This window comes from Gavia stellata, chromosome 11 (genome assembly GCF_030936135.1).
Source record: "Gavia stellata isolate bGavSte3 chromosome 11, bGavSte3.hap2, whole genome shotgun sequence".
Taxonomy (NCBI): Eukaryota; Metazoa; Chordata; class Aves; order Gaviiformes; family Gaviidae; genus Gavia; species Gavia stellata.
Window position 1 is genome coordinate 11,879,691 of NC_082604.1, and position 20,149 is coordinate 11,899,839.

Below are 20,149 nucleotides of genomic sequence, written 5' to 3' on the forward strand. Positions count from 1 at the left end.
GTGATGAGATTCTGTTGATATGCCTTCTTTTGGGTGGCAGGAAACGGGGGAGTAATCTAATGGCCTGATATGGGTGGTGTAGAGGACCTTCTCTTTCATTCTCTTTCATTTCACATCTTAGGCTGGATGCAAACTGATCATCAAGGTACAACCTTGAGTGTTATTCTGCTAGGTGTGGGATCAAGTAGGGGCTGTTCTAATACTTGTCTTCCTGCTTGTCTGAAATTAGGCAGAACTTTTCCTTTTCTTCAGTGTTTCCTGATTTTCCTCCCAATACTGAAATTGAGGGGTGTGGGGTGGAACAGGGCTGTGTAGATTTAGACACCACCAACTCCTGCTGCCAGGTATTCTGTAACTAGCCATAAACAGGACTTCTCTTCTTCCTAGCAATCATATGACTATTAGTTGGTACAGTTATACTCACAAACCTAAGTATAGAAATACTACTGCTGCCCCCATCAGACTATCCACTGCAGATGGTTAAAGCTATACCCATAAATGTTCTGACTTTATAAATTTTGTCAGCAAAAAGTAGTGCTTCTGTGAAAGATTGCTACTATTAAAATAGCACTTCAGGCTATTGGCGTGAAGTGGCTATTGGCATTTTAGAACAGACTTGTGACTTTTTTGTTTAAGTTTATATCTTCTAACTTTGTATGAAGAAGTATTAAATACCTTTAGTTTCATTTCACCTTACTGCAAGTAATGACTGTTTAAATCTGTGAACTCAAGTCAGTGCATTGAACTTAACCCTTTTGTGGAGTACAGTTGCTGAATGAATGCTGAATAGCTGAGTTTATTTGAAGTAGGAGCTACTGATCTTATTTTTAGATGAGTATTTAAATCACTAATTTAGAGCTATCCTTTGATCATTAGATCTGTTTCCCGTTGTTGTTTGTCTCTATGCAGTAGATGACAATAAGGACTGTAGAGTGTTGGACATGCAAGCAGGCTATAAAAAAATCAAGACATAGAGTATGAAATGCATACTTATGCTGTCTGTCTAATCTCTTTAATCCTGAGCAATCTTTGAAATTACCTGTAAGATTTATCACATACAACAACTAGCGCTTCCGAAGATGCTAAGTTGCTACAGTTTTGGTGAAGTTAGCTGGCCAGGTAAAGAAGAAAACCTCTCTGGGGAAGATGATGTAGTGGAAGTATCACAGCTTCTACCTTGATTTGCCAACTTTCAGGGCAATCAGTTTATCAGCTCTTGCTTGTTAGAGCATGTGCTTCCTCTGAAGGTCATGGGGACAATGCTGAAAACCTGACACGATTGCAGGGATAGAGGGCAACATTTGTAAGAGGCATGTAAGAGGGATGGTCAGGACTATTTTAGGGTGTGGGAAGAAAGGGTATGCATCATAAAAACAAAGCTTTTTTGACTCCATTCATCTGGAAGAAACCTGTTCTAAAATGGCAGAGTCTGGTTTTAGAGGGTAGCTAATGTTTGGTATATTGTTTGGGCGCATATTCAGGTTACTCATGGAGTAGTCGTAAGTGCTTAAAGAAAATGTTTTAAGTGTGACAATTTCTATGTCTTGTTTAGTTTTGAAAACAGTCACCTTTCCTGTTGTTTTGATCAGGAATTGAAGCTGAACGTAATGAGAATTTTGCAATTGCTTCAACTTTTGCTCACTCACAACTACAGTTAGAAAATGAAAGCAGAGCAAGAGTACTTTTCCCTCCTTCTCTCACAGCCTCACTCAAATTAAATGTATATGATACCATAGAAACTGCTTCATGGTAAGAAAGACTGTTTGGAAAAAAAGCTCCTATACTCAAATAGTAAGTATAAATACTAAACTTCAGATCCTTTAAAAGCTACTGTCTGGGGCTTTTGGCATATGGAATCTGTCGGAACAGTTTAAACCCTGAAGTACAGGTAAGGGATTGTGTAGAATTAGGTGAAGGAGAAGAGTCTTGGATCACAAGCAGAAATCGGGTGCTTTTCCCCTTTACGAGTACATACTACAAATATTTTGTAAAAGCAGTATTTGGTGGTGAAATTGGATGTTAGGATTTGCTTGCCCTGCTGTGACAGATGGTCTTTCAACTTTTAAGTATTTAGATCAGTACATGGTGCACCAGTCAGTTGTTAAAGCAGCTCAGTCTGAAACAAAAAATATGCAGCTACACACTTTTTAATGGTTTTATGTATTAATAATTGTAAAATTAAATAGGTTTTGAATTAAGATATTTTCTGATTAATCTGTGGTTGTTGGTTTTTTATTAGGTGTGCAAACAGATTTGGCTAGGCCTATTTGATGATAGATCATCAGCAATTCCAGACTTCAGGGATCCACAGAAAGTAAAGGAATTTCTACAGGAAAAATATGAAAAGAAAAGATGGTAAGATAGCTTTACAACTATAAAGATTGCCTCTGTGACCAGAAGTGAAGATGGACTGTTACCCTCACATTCTTGAGTGTGCTTTCCTTCTTGTGTGCTCTTTGGACTAGCTCATGCAGTTCTGTAAAGTAAAATGATTTCTGGACTTTATTCAGAGTTCCTACAGGAAGCAGAGAAGACAGACCATTTAAAGAAGTTTCTCAATGTGTACTTCATATTGATGGAACAGAAATGGCTTAAGGGGATGTCAACAACAGTGTAAAGTAAGGGTTTTGCAGGCTTTTATTAGAAGATGGAAGACACGTGTGGCTTATGTTAAATAAGTGCTATAATATGTTGATGACTTGGAATTCTAGTCCATTTTTTAAAAAATATCTGGCATATTTAAATAATGGGTATTTTGCAAATCACTGGTAGAATTTGTTGCAGGGTCAGTGGTTAAAACAGCAAAGCTGAGATCTACCAGTTCTCATACCTGAGTCTTATGAATGTTGAGCAGAACTATTTATGTTAAATTTGTATAAACCATTGCTTTTTTTTAAATGTAGGTATGTTCCTCCAGAGCAAGCAAAGGTGGTGGCATCAGTCCATGCATCTATATCGGGGTCTTCTGCTAGTAGTACAAGCAGCACACCTGAGGTGAAGCCACTCAAATCTCTCTTGGGAGAAGCTGCACCCACACTGCACTTAAACAAGGGCACACCTAGCCAAGTGAGTAATGACAGAGCTGAAGAGCACAGAACTGTTCAGCAGTACTTTTTTCTCTTTTAGTGGCACAAGAATTCTTGCAATAGCAACTGTTACATAATATGATCACTAAAGACAACTTTATGTATTTTGTTGAAGTCTACAGGTGTTTGCAGATCAGGTTCTAAATTAAGCTTGTTTCTGTTGACTAAATTGATTTTTTTAGTGGCTATTTTCAGTAAGCAGAATTTTCCTGTGTAATTGACAAATTTAATTATGATTGTCCTTTGCTTAAATATATCTAAAATTTGAACCTAATGTGATAAGTTTTCATGTTTGTTTTATTTGAAAACAGTAAAATGGCTGATGCTGTTAACCATGAGATTAGTAGTGAATATGTGGATGAAAAGCATGCATGTTCATTATTACTTGCTATGCATTCTGTAACTGTCTTACCAAGTGGCTTTCAGGGATTGTCTGTATGCTGTTATGTAAAGCCAAACAACACTATGTACTTAAATTTTAGAGGGAAGACATTTTTTTGAAAAATGTTTTACCTTTAGGATACAGGCAACTCTTGAATGGACCTCTTAAGACTCAAACAGTAGAAATTTGTGGCTTGCAGCCTTACTATGAAATTATTCATTTTTTCTCTCCCTATACTGAATTCTGAAGATTTTTTCAGAATGCAGTGAATAATTATTTTCCAACTTGTAAAATTAAGTTTTATTGTTTGTGTTTGTACAGTATTTGGAGTTTTAAATACATAATTTTGAAGTTGTTTATATACTGCTACTTTGTTATTCTATGCCCTATTAACCCATGGAAATCTGCTGCAGAGTTCCATTAAAAGCCACCATAGTAGCATAAACAGATTGTCTTCCTCATACTATAGGAGGAGTGTCTGTCCTGTATACAGCATCTTGAACTTCAGGAATAAATGGCTTGTTAAAGAAATATGCTTAGTCTACCCTTCTAGTAATTTGCAAAAGTCAGTTTGGTAAAATATCAGCTTTTTTGTATTAGTTAATTGAAATGTTGTTTGTAGTCTCCTGTTGTAGTTCGGTCTCAAGGACAGCAGCAACAAGAAAAGAAACAATTTGACCTCCTCAGTGACCTTGGCTCAGATATATTTGCTGCTGCTCCTCCTCAGTCAACTGCTACAGCCAATTTTGCTAATTTTGCACACTTCAACAGTCATACAGGTAAGTATTCTGAGCAGTGTATCCCTTTTAAATGTATAAAATGTAGTTTTAACTTTTGATGACTTTAGACTAAACTTCTTCATGAGCTATATGTAATTTCTGTGCCTTGAGAATGTTGTATGGCTCAAGATTTCCTTTAGATATTTATAAAGAAAGGTTGAAGACATAAAGGCTGATAATACTGCTTTTTTAAGTGGGAGTTGCTGTAGCTATTTTCTATGATATGTATGATTAGACTGTTTCTGCCTACTACTAAACTTTAAATTCTCCAGGGGAGAGTGAGAGGATGAGTAACAGAATGTAGGGAAAAGCTGATATTAGACCTTCAATTAGACCTTCAGTTTTCTTTCTGAGAATTATTAGGAAGAGCATTCATGGAAAGAAAGCAGGTAAAGAGACTTAAAGGGAGTTCAAATGCATTGCCAATAACTGTCAATTTGTTCAAAGAAAAACAAAGGCTTCCTCAGTTTAAAGAATGACCATCTCTTTTGTGTGTGTGTCTAGTTGAAAACTGAATGCTACCCATGTGAGTAGTATTCTGTAGTTTCAGGAAGAATAAACAAGCTTTGAGCATATGTATTGACTGAGGGTGGGGGTAGGCCTTGAATTCTTGAAGAATGACTTCACTAAAATATATTGAGCCCTCAGGGTTTATTTTCAGCCAAAGATCTTGAGCCATAGAAGTCTATCCTAAAGAAAAAGTTGATTCTGTGGTCACTGAAGTATGTTGTTGCTAACTTGCATTGTAATTGTGGGAAAGTACCTTTGCCTGCCTTGTCTCAATGGGCTTTTCATCTAGTTTTTCTGAGAGAAACTGTGGTGCTAAGCCAACAAGAATAAGAGATATTTCTTGCAAAACAGTCCTGAAATTGTTAACAACTGAGAGGAAGCATGATGGAGGGGACTTAAGGCACACCTGAGGAACTGAGCAAAGTATTAAGGCTTTCTCAAAGTTAACTTTCAAAAAAATGTTGTGAAATAATTGGCTGAATTCAGTAATACACTGCCACAACAATTCTTATTCTGTATTTTGTAAAATCCTTAACATAAAATCTTACATGTTAATCATCTTCTTGGAGGTATACTTACCCGGGAGAACTTGTGCTGGACTGGCCGATGTTGTACAGTGTTACTGAAGAGACTGCAGATACTTAATTCTTTCTAATAACTTACTCTTTCCAAACTTGTTGCTAAATGATTCTGTATTTATATACATTTAATTACTCTTTGTGGGTTTCAGGAGATGAAAATTCCCTTGAAGCAATATTTCAATACTGTGTTCCGAATCTAGGTAAAATTCCACGGCATCTCTGGGTAGTTTTTAAAAGGATAAAAAGCAATAGGAACACTCCAGAATAAATATAATCTTACAAAAGAGTCTGTTTAATTTCTGGTTGAAATAAGTGCTGAAAAGCAAAATTGAGAGGAATACTCAGCTGTACTGACTAGTTTTCTGTTTCAGTAATTAACCATTGTGGTCATTCCCATGACTCCTCTCCTTAAGTTTTAGAATCCAAAACAGTTTCAGGGTTGTTAAATCAGTTTCTAAAAGACAAATCTAATTCTGAGCACGCGATAGCTGAATGTATATTGCAGACTGGTTTACCTGAAGGTGTTTTCTGACTTGCTAGGGTAAAACACTTGTAAGACTTGTTCTGCTTACAGTAACCACAGGGTAGTGTTAACTGAAACTAATAATGAAATGTTACTGACTCTTCTCTTCAGAATACAAGCAGGGTTGATCAGTCCGCCAGCTTTGGCAAAAATGAGTTTTAAATGCTCATTTAAGGAGCTGTATGAACATGTAATTTTTGTTAGCAATTACACACAACAACAAAACATGGAAGAACTTGCACTTAGTCTAGCACTACTTTCTTGAAGTTTATGGTCTGGTGTTCTTGCTTTAGGGCTTGGTTTTAGCTATGCCTACAGGGGATGGACTTTTCTCTTTCCTTTCATATATGCTATGGTTAACTAAAGAAATCATGGAAGAGCACCAGCAAATTTAAGGTATTCCCGTATAAGCTACTGTTCCTGCAATTCAGGCACAACTGAGTGCAGCAGCTGATAGGAAAATATTAACAAACTTGTGCTGTGATCTGTAAAGTGCAGATGTAAAGCTTGAAAATTATGCGGGAAGTGAAACTTTTGATATGTTCCTTTCTTCCTGAGTTTTCTAAGCTGGCTCAGGACATTGTTGCATGTTGAAGAGGAAACATGCTAACCTTACGTTTACTTGCCTGTATTTAATTTGTAAAGTTCCATAATTTCTGCAAAATGATAAGATTTTGAAGATGTTGGTAGATAAGTGTTCTCTGTCTGTAGCTTATAGACTGGTAATAGTGACAAAAAAGATAAAATTTTTTGGCATGTAGACTTTCTATAAACTAATGGAATAGAAGACCTGCACAAAAGATTTTTAAAAAGGCATAGTGCCACAGCACAACTCTATCATGGGTAACAAGAGAGAAGAGGCTTTACCTAGAAGAAATAAAGTAGTATGACATAGTTATTGTCTTTGAGAGAATTACTTTCAATTTAGTAATTGAATATATGTGGAATTTATTTTAGGTTTTTTGGTTTTGCAATGTTTCATGTCTTTATTCCACACTAGGTAGTACAAACCTCACAGAAGGAGCTATGCAAAAAACTGTAGGGGCAGCTTGCATTGCCATGACTGGTGCTGTCGTACTGGAGCTAGCTTTAGCCAGCTAGCTTTTGTACTGCCTCATTTATCTGTAGTCACAACAGTTGTAAATCTATGCCAATCTGCAATCCACTGCAGTTCCTTAACTAACTTAAGGTTGTTCTTGGGTTTCTGCATGGAGAACTGGATTTTGGAATTGCTAATCTACATATTGTTCAGGTACAGGAAAGTACAAGTCTTACCTGGTCTCTACCTTTGTGCCACTTTTATGTAGGTTTAGACTTTACCACATAAAATAAAGCAAGATTAACATCTGAATACTCTGCAGAAGGGTCTTTACAGCTCTACTGCTTTAACATGGGCCCACTTGCAAATCATACTTTCTGTGTCAGCTGATGCAATAAAATTGTTAAAAGTGGCCTGTAATATAATACGTTCCAGTTTTTAATCTAGACCCAAAAGATATTTAATTTAAGATTCTTGACATAATAGTCTGTTTGTGTGAGTGGTTAAAATGAGAAATTTTGTCACAATTCTAGGAGTGACATTTATGTACTTAATACTCTTTGGTCAACTAAACATCAGTCTCTGAGTAGCCCCTATCCAATTGATCCATCAGGATGAAAGCCTCACTTTTGTTTTAAAGCAAGGTGCAGTTGAATTCTTAATCTATTCCTCTTTAAAAAGGTACTGGTTTAAAAACAAAACAAACAAAAAACCCAAACTGTGGAATTTGGAGTTGAAGTCTGTAGAATGCTATTTGAACCAATACAGATGGCATAATAATAGAAAGTATTTTTCCTCTGTTTGTGTCAACTCTTTCTGCTTGCTCACTTTAAAGGTGAAAATTTTAGGACAGAACTTTCCCAAGACCTTGCCTTCTCATTGATTTTTTTTTTTTTTTACTTGCTTGTTGACTCTGCTGTGGTGGGTTGACCTTGGCTGGCCTCCAGGTGTCCACCAAGCTGCTCTCTCACTCCCCCTTCTCACAGGATGAGGGGAGAAATATGAAGAAAAAGCTTGTGAGTCAAGATAAGGATGGGGACATCACTTGCCAGTTACCATCATGGGCAAAACAGACTCGATTTGGGGAAGATTAAGTTAATTTATTGTAGATTAATAATAGAGTAGGATAGTGAGAAATAAAAAACAAACTAAAACCACCTTCACCCCTTCTTTCCAGGCTCAGTGTCACTCCTGACTCTTCTACCCGCTCCCCCTGAGCGGTGCGGGGGGATGGGTAATGGTGGTTGCAGTCAGTTCATAACAGTTCATATCTGCCATTCCTTCCTCCTCATGCTGTTCCCCTGCTCCGTTGTGGGGTCCCTTCCCTGCAATGGGACACAATCTTCCACAAACTTCTTCAATGTGGGCTCTTAACCATGGGCTACAGTTCTTCAAGAACTGCTCCACCATGGGTCCTTTCCATGGGGTACAGGCCTTCAGGCATGGACTGCTCCAGTGTGGGCCCCCCCCAGGGTCACAGCTACTGACAGAAAACCTGCTCCTGCCAGGGGCCTGCTCCAGCATGGGCTTTCCATAGGCTCCAGCTTCCTTCAGGGCATCTCTGGTGTGGTCCTCCACTAGCTGCAGTGTGGATATCTGTTCCACCGTGGTCCTTCATGGTCTGCAGGGGGACAGCCTTCTTCACCGTGGTCTTCTCCATGGGCTGCCGGGGAGTCTGTGCTCCAGTGCCTGGAACACCTTATCCCTCTCCACTGCCCTTGGTGTCTGCAGGGTTGTTTCTCTTGCATTTTTCTCACTCCTCTCTTGCAGCTGCTGCACAGTGTTTTTTACCCTCTCTTAAATGTTACCACAGAGGTGCCAGTAGCATTGCTGATGGGCTCAGCTTTGGGCAGCAGCAAGTCTATTTTGGAGCTGGCTGAAGCTGGCTGTCAGAAATGGGGGCAGCTTCTGATCTCTTCTCACAGGGGCCACCCCTGCAGGCCCCCGCTACCAAAACTGTGCCATGTAAACCAAATATGCGTGCATACTTCTAATAAAAAGTGGTATCAAGTAGAGTCAAACCTCCCTCTCTCCCGGTATCCCATGTGAAGGGAAATACTTGCACTTTCATTTGTATTAAAAGCATTGTGGTATACAATAGTTTGTATAAAAATGTTGGTTTAGTTTACAAATCTGTAGCACAGATGCTTTTTTGATAGAAATTAAGTGAAATAATGCAGCTTTTTATTGGCATTATCTAGGTATTAAGTAACAGTACCTAAACAATCAGCGTAATTTATTGTTTTTTTATTTACTTAATCTGCAATGTCCCTCCAGAATAAACAAATCAATCCTGACCCAAAAATATAATGTAGTGCATCTGTTACTCTAGAAGGTGTTTTGTGGGCTTTCTTTAGATAGCAACTCAAGTTACCTATACATACAGGTTTGATTTGCATTTGATTAAAACCATTTTTTCCCCTTACTCCTTGCTTATAACAGTGTTTAAGACTTTCTGTGGACCTTATCAGTTAGGCATGCAATTCCTGTTGAATCTATAGATGCTTGAATGTCCAGCTGTTTGAAATTAGATGGGTGTTAACTTTTATTTTCTCCTATAGTATGGCACAAAAGGAAGGCGAAAACTGAAATTCTATTTGAAATTTCCTTGGATTTTATTTTGTGGATACACTCTATGAATGCTATCTTCTTGACATTGGTATTGATTTTCCATATTTCTGTACTCTTGATTTAGTTTTTTAAAAACTGAATTTTCCAGTGAAATGAATTTATAAATCTAGCCAAAACTATACAAGTGGTGCCAAACTAAATTCACCCAAAGAAATGTTCAGTTAGTCCACAAATTCTAGTTCTGGAAACTAGCATTTAGACTGATATCTGGTCTGGGTTCTACAGGTATAAATCTGGTATTCTGTACTTTTTTGCTGTTTTTCCCTGACCAGCCACCACTGCAAACACTCTAGGGTTAAGCTGAACTGGATTTCATCAGGTCATGCAGTTGTGAGTAGTAGCATGTGTGAGGAGGAGAGAAGTAGCATTAACTGGTACAGGTCTGTGAAGGTGATTCGTGAAAGCTTGTTCAAAGACAACTTTCAGTTGTAGAACATCATGTATAATTTTTTCATGTAAAAAGAAATTACAAGGTAGGACATAACCCTTGGAGGCTGTCATGACCACGAATTCAGTTAATACATCTGTTTTTGTGTTTATTTCCCATATCCATTAACATGTTTTGTTCCTTTGCAATTTACAGCGCAGAACTCTGCAAATGCAGGTTTTGCAAACTTTGATGCATTTGGACAGTCTAGTGGCTCGAGTAATTTTGGAAGTTTCCCCACAGCAAGTCAGTCTTCTTTTCAGCCCCAAAATACAGGTAGAACTCCTAGAACTTTTGATTAATACTTAATTGAAATAATCTTTACCTTTATGTTGGAAGGTACTTAAGTTGAGTTTATTTCTTGCATCTGCCTGCTTTAATGCAATCAAGCCATCTGAAGCTCTGGGGAAACTCAAAATGAATTCCTTCTGTTTGGTGTTGATTTTCCTTTTTTTCCTAATGCTACTCAGAAGTCTGATGTATGGCACTATGTGTTTGTAGCTCTACACCTGAAATAACTATGAAAAGAGTAAACCATACTGCTTTTGATAAATGTTGAATTGACTTTCTATCTTGTAAGAGAAGCATATCAGTAGACCCAAAAGCACATCGCAGTACCAAAAAAGTGTGTCTATGCATTTGTGTAGCATATGCACACACTTCAGTATGTTTGACTTCATGTGTAGAGCCTATTGCTAAGATTTATTTTGCTTTCCTTTAATTTGATCATGCTTTAGAACTTCTGCTTGAGCTTACACTTGCTGTTTGTCTAGATCTTTGGCTGACTGACTTTCTTTTCCTTTTTTTTTTTCTTTTGAGTGTGGTGTCGTTTTAAACTTTTTTCCAATTTTCTTTCTCCCTTCTTATTTTAACTTTAACCCACACACAATTTCTGGCTGTCCAGCGTTCAGAACGCTTTCATCTAGCTGCAGTTTGGGTGAATTTACTTCAGCTTTTCCTCTTCAGGCTGTACACAGTAAGTTCCACGCAGTGGAAAACTCAGCTTGCTTCTTTTATGCCATTGTAGTATAGCATTTTCATTCCTACTGTTGCATATGTTTTAACTTCTTGATTATGCTATTAGAAAGTTGTGTGTTCTGTAGTATGAGTGGAATCCTCAACCGACTGTTTCAAAATGTGATACACTTAATGAAACAACTCATTTAAATTTAAGTACATGACCTGCCTAGATTAAATTGTGTGGACACTGAAGAGATGGAAGCTAATGGTTTCATATTTGAACTGAAGTTCAGTTGTGTGGACCGAAGTCAGATTTTAAAAATTGATTTATGTATCTCTGAAATCAGTGGAGACTTGGTATAAAAAGAGCTGTGTTTGTCTTCCCTCTTACCTCTTTCCTGATTGGATGTAGTCTAAAAATCTGAGAACAGAGAACCAAACTATCTTTTTAAACCTTGGCATAGAATCATACCACTTCTGAAATTCTAGGCACTGGTTTTTGCTTAGAATGATGACTGACATCTGAAATGGTTAAACATTGTATCATTAAGTAAATGCAAATAGTAGCTATTCATTAGACACATATGACAGGAAAAATAAGCTTCTGTATTTTGAATATTAAAGATTCAGACAAATACTTATTTTTCTAGCAGAATATTATTGTTGAAATTACTTTAACAGCTAATAAACAGGAAAAGTTTTTCAAGATCAAATTATGACTGTGATTTAAGCTGTTGAAGCTTGGGGGTTTTTTGTCCCTGATCTGCAGACTGAAAAAAATTTGTTTTCTGATGACCCAATGTAACTTTGAAGGAAGTGGGAAAGGGTCTTAAACGTGTGGGATGGGGTGGGGGAACATGTTGCCTCATGTAACCACAAAAAGGTGGGATTATTGTGCCATCAGTTACAGTTGGAGAGACTTTCTCTAGCTTTGGAGTGTTGATGTTGTTTAACTTAATTTGTTACAGGTGGAAGCGCTGGATCAGTGAATGCTAACTTTGCTCACTTTGATAACTTCCCTAAATCCTCCAGTGCTGATTTTGGAGCCTTCAGTGCTTCTCAGAGCAACACAACAGCAACTGCAGCCAGTAAAGCTGCAGTGAATAAACCGAATCTCCAGTCAGCTGATAAATATGCAGCTCTTGCTAATTTAGATAATATCTTCAGTGCAGGGCAAGGTATTAAACTTTATTCTTTGATGTGCTTATTCTACATGTGTATACTTACCACAAGGATGGCTGGGCATGTCAAAATAGTAAACGTATTTCAAAATGTCCTTTCTTTAAGTTATCAGTAGAATTTCATGTCAGTGTACCCTTAATGTGCAAGATGTAAGTTTTAAGATGTAACATCACTCCAAAAGGATGGGAACCTACTTGCTATCAAGATGAATAACTCTAAGTGGAAATGTCTATTACTGAAAATATATAAAAATATAAGTATATATTTTATATTTGTACTAAAACCTATAGTGAAGGCTCTTGAATGGAGAGCTACAGTTGCAGAGAACTGCCAGAGCAGCTTTCCGATCTCTTTGCCCCCAAAAGATTTGGCTTTAGTTTTTTATAAACTAGTAGTATGGATACTTGGATTTAGTTGATTTTTAGTTAGGGGGGAAAAAACTAGTTATTCTGTAACTTTTTTCTTCTCAAATGGTGTATTAAAAACTTGTGTTAGTTTGTAACGTAGAGCTTTGTTCTGAAATGGATAGTTTGAGGGTATGTGTTTTGTTAAATTTTCTAGTTGAAAATTACGGTAGTATTGAGTCACTATTTTCTAGGGAAACCAGAGGCACTCTGGAGCTGCAGAATATCTATAGAAACATGACACTTTACTCATAGCCAATGTTACACATTTTTTCCTATATGCCCTAGTGCATATTTCATTTTTAAGTCTGAAACTCAAGCTGTCCATGAACTTTCATTTAGTTCTCAGTGTTGGCAGGGCAGAAAGTGAAACCATCTTTCATCGCTTTTAATCTGTTTTTTTCTTTCTAGGTGGTAGTGAGCAAGGAAGTGGCTTCAGTACAGTAGTATCAGCATCAGCAGGTCCTGCATTGTCAGCCCCAAATCAGTCAAGTGCATCTTCAGACAAGTATGCGGCTCTAGCAGAATTAGACAGCGTGTTCAGCTCCACAGCAACCTCTAGTATTGCGTATACTTCCACCAGTAACGTTAGCAGGTACTTTGTTAGAAGTAGCTGACTCTCTACATTGAGCTACTTTTCTGCATATTGCTGAAGCCAAAGCTGTTTCTCAATCTGGTTTTATTTCTTATCTAAATAGGGAAATGTTGAGTGAGTTTAGAGATGCTACTGAAACTGCATCCTTTGTTTTATATTTTAGTAGTACTATCTTATAATATCTTATCAGACAAAATTAAGAATACTTTCTGTCAGCAGAATGTTCTCTGCACCTTTCTAGTCATTACATGCTAAACCTGTTAGATGGTAACACTTTCCTGTACAGAATAGTTGCATGCATACTGAAAATCATAGCATCATCCCTGGCAAAAAAACTATTCAGATACTTATAATGTAAATGGTGCCATCTACTTCTTCTTTAGATCATTAAAGTGATAAATACCAAATGCCTGTTATAGCTCTGCTTGGTACTGCAAGTGCCCCTAAAGCTTCTGCTTTGCAACCTTTATGCTGATGGTGTCTGCTTCCATATTCTTTCTCCTGCTGTTGGTGGAGAGGACTTTTCATTGCTCAGCACTAGTTATAGTCTCTGACCCTGGCATCAGGGGCTCAGTTCCTGGCATCAGTGAATTATATTGCGGTTTGCAAACTGCATGTAAGCATTCCTTTTCTATTCTTTTACATGCCAACAATAATTGTAAGTTGTATATAATTATTAAACAAGCAATTCTGACTTCACTGAGTGTATGAATTATTTTCAGCAATGCTTTCGGAACAGTACCCGTGGCTGCTACTGCACAGACACAGCCTGCATCTTCGAGTGTGCCTGCTCCATTTGGAGGTATATAAGTGTTACTAACACCTTTTGTGGACTGTAAGCAAACATCTTACTGATTTTTAGTTGATAGTGCTATACTTTGACACTGGTGATACTGAAGTTACTAAAGGATGCCAAAGAAGTACTGTTGTTGTCATGCATTTCAAATTAAGCATTTTATTATCAGTTCCTAAATTTTCATGTCATTTTATTTATTTATGTATCTTTATAAAAGCTGTGTAAACTTAATGTGAGTCAGATTGGCTACTTTTAAGAGTTTGTTTTTTATCTTTCAGCAACACCTTCCACAAATCCATTTGTAGCTGCCCCTGTTGCCCCAGTGGCACCTTCAACAAATCCATTCCAGACCAATAGCCGAGGAGCAACAGGTTAGGAAAAAACCCCTGAGTGTTTGAGAAATTTTCTTTCAAGACTTGCACTGATTCTTTCTTTTCATAGTAACTTGTTCCTTAAAGGTTTTCTGTATTACCTGTCTCTAGTCTATTTGACATGTTGTGTGTTTGTTCAATGTAGAGTACAATATTTATGAATAGGCTGCAGAAATCAGTGTTAACTTTTTTGAGATAAGTGATGTTTTTTATTGGGCTGAGGACATCAGTTTCCTGTCTCTGGCCCAATCCTAGGGTTTCAAATGGTGGCCATGAAAAATGGCAAAATGATCTGTTTAAGATCTTCTAATACTACCTAAGCTACTTGTTGTCTGTGTATTACCAGTTGGGTACCTTCCAAGACTATAACCTTGGCTTTGAAGCATGCTTCATCGCAGGTTGCCCTGAAATCAGGGATCTTGAAAGCCCTGCTGCTAAGCTGGTACACTTGTTTTTTTTCTTTCTTTATCTCAAAGTCCTGAAAGCCCTCAAAAACAAAGAGCTGGGGCTAGAACCAGGAAAGACAAGGCTTTTTGGCTGTTAGCTCCTCACCAGTCCACTTACTCAGTACATTGGTGGTGTCCTTTATTTTTCTCTTTTATAACAGTAAAGCATATTTTTAAATATAATCTTTACTGTTGTGATTTACATTAATTTTCTGGGGGAGGATTCTGTACAATCAAAATTCCATAGACAAAAACTTAATCACTTTTTAAAAAAGCAAACTTGTACTTTTCTTTAAAACACTGAACTTGGATTTAGATGACTGTTAGATATGCTAATTTTCCTCTCCAAAGGCACTGCAAAATTTTGGCACTTTTATCTATTAACTGGACTTCCACAGACTTAAATCTGCTGATGTATGCGTTTTAACATTGAGTTGTGCTTTGCTCAAAGTTTTAGGTAGACTTAATTAAACTGATCAGGCTGAGTTAAAACTGAATTGATCAAATTCATTTCCTCTGCTAAAATGAATTCTGTTTTCAGTCCCTTTTGAGATATTATGCATTTAAACTTACTCAGCTATTTAATGACCAAAATATCTTTTTCCTTATTTTCATCTAATTGTGCTATTCTGAATCATCATTAAGAACTCGTAACCTCTTTAGATAAAATTGTTTGAATATGGCAACTCTATCCTTCCACCCTCTAAACTGCTATCCTTGGCTTGCAGGGTTTCCAAATCTTTGGCAACTATACTGATGTTAGGTACTAGGTAACAGAGATAATGACTATAAGTAAAGATAATATTCTACCCCTCTTGGTGTAAGGTGTAAACTTGTAGCTTGTCCTTTTATGCTAAGCTTTCTTTCTGCATGAACTCTGCTATTTATTACATGGGAGATTTGTTTTGTAGCGTTTATTTCTAATGGTTTTCTTAGCTTAATCTATTGCTGGTCATGTTACGAACAATTTGTTTGGTACACGTGTGTGTATATTTTTATATATATAAAACTAAGAAATGACTGTTCAAGAGTGTATAAATGATTTGACATTGTCTGGTCTCTTTGTGGCTTCCATAAGGCCTCTCGGGAGCAATGCACTCTCACATATTTCCTCAGGCTCATTTTGGTAGGTGGCCACATTTGGTATCAAGTTTCTTGTGGCTAATTGTTCTTGCTTGTAAAAGCTTATCGATAGCTATCTGGTTCTCTGCGCGTAGAATTTCGGAAGACTTTCTGTGTTTTAAAATGGAGTGGGTGTGGGCAAAGGGAGAGAAGAGTGATATAGGCAACCTATTAAGCAACTGAAACAAAACCATTATTGATATCCTCCATGGTCACAATATAATGCTAACAAGTTGAGTGACTCTTGAAGTTTCTACCAACAGTAGCTTGATGCATTTTGGGATATCCCAAGTCACTGCTCATTTTGTTGTGCTTTTGTTTGCTGTTTAAGCAAGTTTTCCTGTTGAATAGCTTCTCTGCTATCTGTAACTTGAGAACAGTGTTAGTACATTAGTTTTGCGTGTACCTTGTCAGCAGTTTATGTATGTATAATGTCTTGCCTGTGGATACTTTTGGGGTAAATTTTTCAACTGATAATTAAACTATATTCATTAAAAAATGAATATATTTAAACAGTTGAGCTTGCATAAAATCTAACTTGTAACATTGCAAAAGAAAAGTCCTGTCTAATGTGTAACTAGAATAAAATGCCTGGTGTCTGTATTTCTACCAAAAAAACTTCTACATGCTCCTCCTTTCAAGAATAACTCCCAAAAGACTGAATAATGGTTTTGTTACTACATTTTTGCACTTAATGTGCTCCTGTTTATTTGCTGAAGGCATGTGGAGTAGCGTATGAGCTGTGTGTTCTTTACTTGAAATGTTCAGCAGAGAATCAGATGAAAAGTTTTGGGTTTTGTTTTAAGTCTTACCTCAACAGTAAGAGCGTTTGCAATAGGAACTTTGTGTGCAAATAACGTGCATGGTGAAAATTTTCTTTAAAGTGACATTAAGGATGGGATGAAGAGAGAGGGGATGCATGTATCCCTTTTTTTTTTTTTCTGACTTGTAACTTCCTGTAATGCAGCTTGAAGTAGGGAGATCCTTTCATGCTTTTCTCAGAAGGAGAAAAACAGAGGGGCTTATGCTGCCTGAAAGTGCTTGCTTCTGATGTGTACAGACTTTTACCAGAAAAACTCCGGGTGAAGTATGGGATAATGTAGAGAATGTAAAAAAAATATTTCCTTTTCAGAAAGTATATCTGAATGTGCTGAATCTAGTAAATTTAAAATTATTACATTAATTTTTAAAGTGCAAAAGTAAATTATGCACCTAGTTGGTGGTGACCCAAACTAACAAATTAGTTCAGTGGCCGTAGAAGTTGAACCTAACTTTTGTATGGTCACTGAGGCATTAGGAGACTTAACATGGCATTACAGTAATTTGTCTCATGAAAAAAGTGATTTCTTACAAATAATTGAATGTTATTTTTTTGCCTACCAGCAGCAACATTTGGTACTGCATCCATGAGCATGCCTGCAGGATTTGGAACTCCTGCCTCCTACAGTCTTCCTACTAGTTTTAGTGGCAATTTCCAGCAGCCCACGTTCCCAACCCAGACAGCTTTCCCTCAACAGACTGCTTTTGCTCAGCAGCCAAATGGTAGGTCTATACGTTTTAGATAATCTTGTTTAAATTGGAAACGTGGAGAAAATTATCTGTCTGTAAGTTAGCAATAATGGGTATGTATTTTTCTATATGAACTTGATAATATTGTTGAGGAGTTCCCACACTCTGTTTTGGCTCTTTAGTTGAGCTTTCTGACTTGGCTGTGTGCAGTAACATAACTGAAATTTTACCATAATCTGATACTAAAATCATAAGTATTCCCAGGCTTAAAGGGTTTTTATGCAAGAAGGATTGTTTTGTCTTCATTTTTGGAGTGTCTGCAACCGATTATAACACTTTCTCTAACTTCGTACAACACAGGCAAGAGAAAATTGGGAAGTACTTTCTCCCTAAGTGTAAATGATAAAATAACATTGAAAAAAGTTCATATGTAGCAACTGCAAATGGATTAGTTCCAAACAGTTGAAAATAAAACAAATAAAAAGCCCAGACATATTTTTTCACACTTATATTCCTGATAGTGTTTAAGTAGGGTCAATCTTCCTGATTGTGCAGTCCAAGCTTCCACTTATTTTTCTGTGTGAGCTGCAGCAAAGAATTCTTTGAAGATTGGTTACTAGTATTAATATTTTTCACTTATCTTTCCAAGGAGCAGGTTTTGCTACATTTGGACAGGCAAAGCCTGTAGTAACTCCTTTTGGACAAGTTGCAGCTGTTGGAGTATCTAGTAACCCTTTTATGGTAAGTGAGTTGTTGTATGATATTAATAACTTCTGTATGTCTGAAGAGGCATAATCTGTTATGCTTAATTTAGAGACACACAAAAGATTTTTTCTTATTTGAAGGAAAAGAAGGCAGCATGTGAATCTCCTAAAAGCAATTCATTATTACGATGACATGGCATTTGTAACCCTGTTTAAATCAAAACAGAGGTACTTGTATACCATGCTCTTACAGTAGTGTAATTTCAGAGAACCACCAAAAAAAGACTCCAATGTAAATCAGAAATATTTCCTAATAGGTTGTTTTCTTTTTATATATCCTGCACTTACAATTTACAATATGGAAAAAAATCTTAAATGTTTGTCTTATTTCTCTTCTTTCATTTTCCCCCAGGCTGGTGCACCAACAGGACAATTTCCAACAGGAAGCTCATCAACTAATCCTTTCTTATAGCCTTATAGACACTTTACCCAAAAGAACTCTTATGTGGTCACATAACATCTCTGCGCCTCTTGCACTGTTGTCTTGTTTCACTGATATTAGCTTTAAACACAAAAGAAGTCTTTAAGAAGTAAAAATAAAAGCCTGCATTGTGTACCTTTTAAAAAAAAAAAAAACAACACAAAACCAAGAAAATCAACCCCCCCATCAGGTAATAACGTGCAAAACAGAGGGCTGTGGTAACATCCTTGAACCTGTGAACTGGCAGGTAAAAAGTAGCGGTATCATGTATATTAAAATTGGCTAATAAGTTATTGCAGATACCACATTCATTATGCTGCAGTACTGTACATATTTTTCTTAGAAAATAGCTATTTGTGCATATCAGTATTTGTAACTTTAACACATTGTTATGTGAAAAATGTTACTGGGAAATAGATCAGCCACTTTAAGGTGCTGTTGTATCTCTTGGAATGAATGAGCTACATCATTTTAACCATTGGTATTGGAAGTCATGAAGTTAAATTTAAGGTTTGTTCATTTCTCAAAATGTTTTCCTTTCCTAAGAGCTCTTCTATTTATACATGCCTAAATCTCTAATGTTAGAGGGATACCTGTCTGCATAATAAAGCTGATCATGTTTTGCTACAGTTTGCAGGTGAAAAAAATAAATATTAGAAAAAACCCCAATTGTGTAGCATTATTTCTGTGCAGTAACATTTTATTGGGTTAAAATGTACATATTGTGAGTCTCATAGACAGATGAGTTATCAAAAGTAATATGCTTAAAGGTGAGTTAAGCTTAAAATTTTGCCATGCCTCACTTGGATATGTTTGTTTATGTGCTGGTGATTAAGCTTGCTGTTCTAGCTTAAATGAAGTGACCTATTGAACAGGAAAATGTTAAGTGAACTTGAATTATTTTGACAGAATAGCTGTGTAATGAAGGACACTGGAAGCACTGAGGAGAGTAGTTACTTGAGAAGTGGTTAGCTGCAAAAGACATGTAATTATGGGTAGCTAATGACAGTCTTTGAATGAGACTTAGTTGTGATCAGCACAGTATGTGTAATAGCAGGCCAAGATACCACAGATGTAATAGCACTCTTTTTATTAAAAATTGGTATATATTAGTAAGAGATCCTGTGGAATATTAAATTCATCATTTTTTTTTTATTTCCTGGAATGTTTCCTGTCAAACTAGAATGCAATTTGTAGAGGGGAAAAAATGTCTGCCTTGTCTAGTCTGTAATAGTAAGGAAGTTCAAGAAAAATATAACTCTGCATCAAAGTAGTTGGTGATGGTGTTTTAAACGCAGAGATAACTTGTCTTAAGTTCAAGTGTAATACTAGAACTAAGCAAATAAATAATGTAAATATATCATGAATACATAAACTGCAAGCTTAAAAAAAGGTTTCTGACCAGCTGGAGAACAAAACTCATAACAGCTTTCAAGATAACAGGAATAAATAAGATCAGATTATGTCAGATTATTTTTGAGAAACAGATGTGCAAGCCAATTTGAGACAAATGTGAAAATTCTTGAAGATTGGACATTTCACTTGTAATTGACTCCCCTGAATGTTAGATCTGCTTATTTCTACGGGAGCCAAAAGACTTGACCACTGCTTGTAAAAACAC

General features: G+C 36.7%; 1 protein-coding gene across 5 annotated transcripts in view; it reads left to right on the forward strand.

Annotated features, from left to right (window-relative positions):
* Positions 1–19,186, forward strand: part of AGFG1 (ArfGAP with FG repeats 1) — a 37,021-nt gene extending 17,835 nt beyond the window's left edge. Inside the window, exons 3-14 of one of the 5 annotated variants that reach the window (XM_059822472.1) lie at positions 2,240–2,355; positions 2,904–3,066; positions 4,091–4,247; positions 10,115–10,234; positions 10,863–10,934; positions 11,887–12,096; positions 12,916–13,099; positions 13,822–13,901; positions 14,174–14,266; positions 17,218–17,376; positions 17,999–18,084; positions 18,460–19,186. In XM_059822472.1, the coding sequence (XP_059678455.1) occupies positions 2,240–2,355; positions 2,904–3,066; positions 4,091–4,247; positions 10,115–10,234; positions 10,863–10,934; positions 11,887–12,096; positions 12,916–13,099; positions 13,822–13,901; positions 14,174–14,266; positions 17,218–17,376; positions 17,999–18,084; positions 18,460–18,519 (1,500 nt within the window). In that variant the 3' untranslated portion in view covers positions 18,520–19,186. Of the gene's footprint in view, positions 1–2,239; positions 2,356–2,903; positions 3,067–4,090; positions 4,248–10,114; positions 10,235–10,862; positions 10,935–11,886; positions 12,097–12,915; positions 13,100–13,821; positions 13,902–14,173; positions 14,267–17,217; positions 17,377–17,992; positions 18,085–18,459 lie in introns of all 5 variants that reach the window. The other 4 variants (XM_059822473.1, XM_059822474.1, XM_059822475.1 and 1 more) reach the window with 4 other exon arrangements.
* The last annotated feature ends 963 nt before the right edge of the window (positions 19,187–20,149 follow it).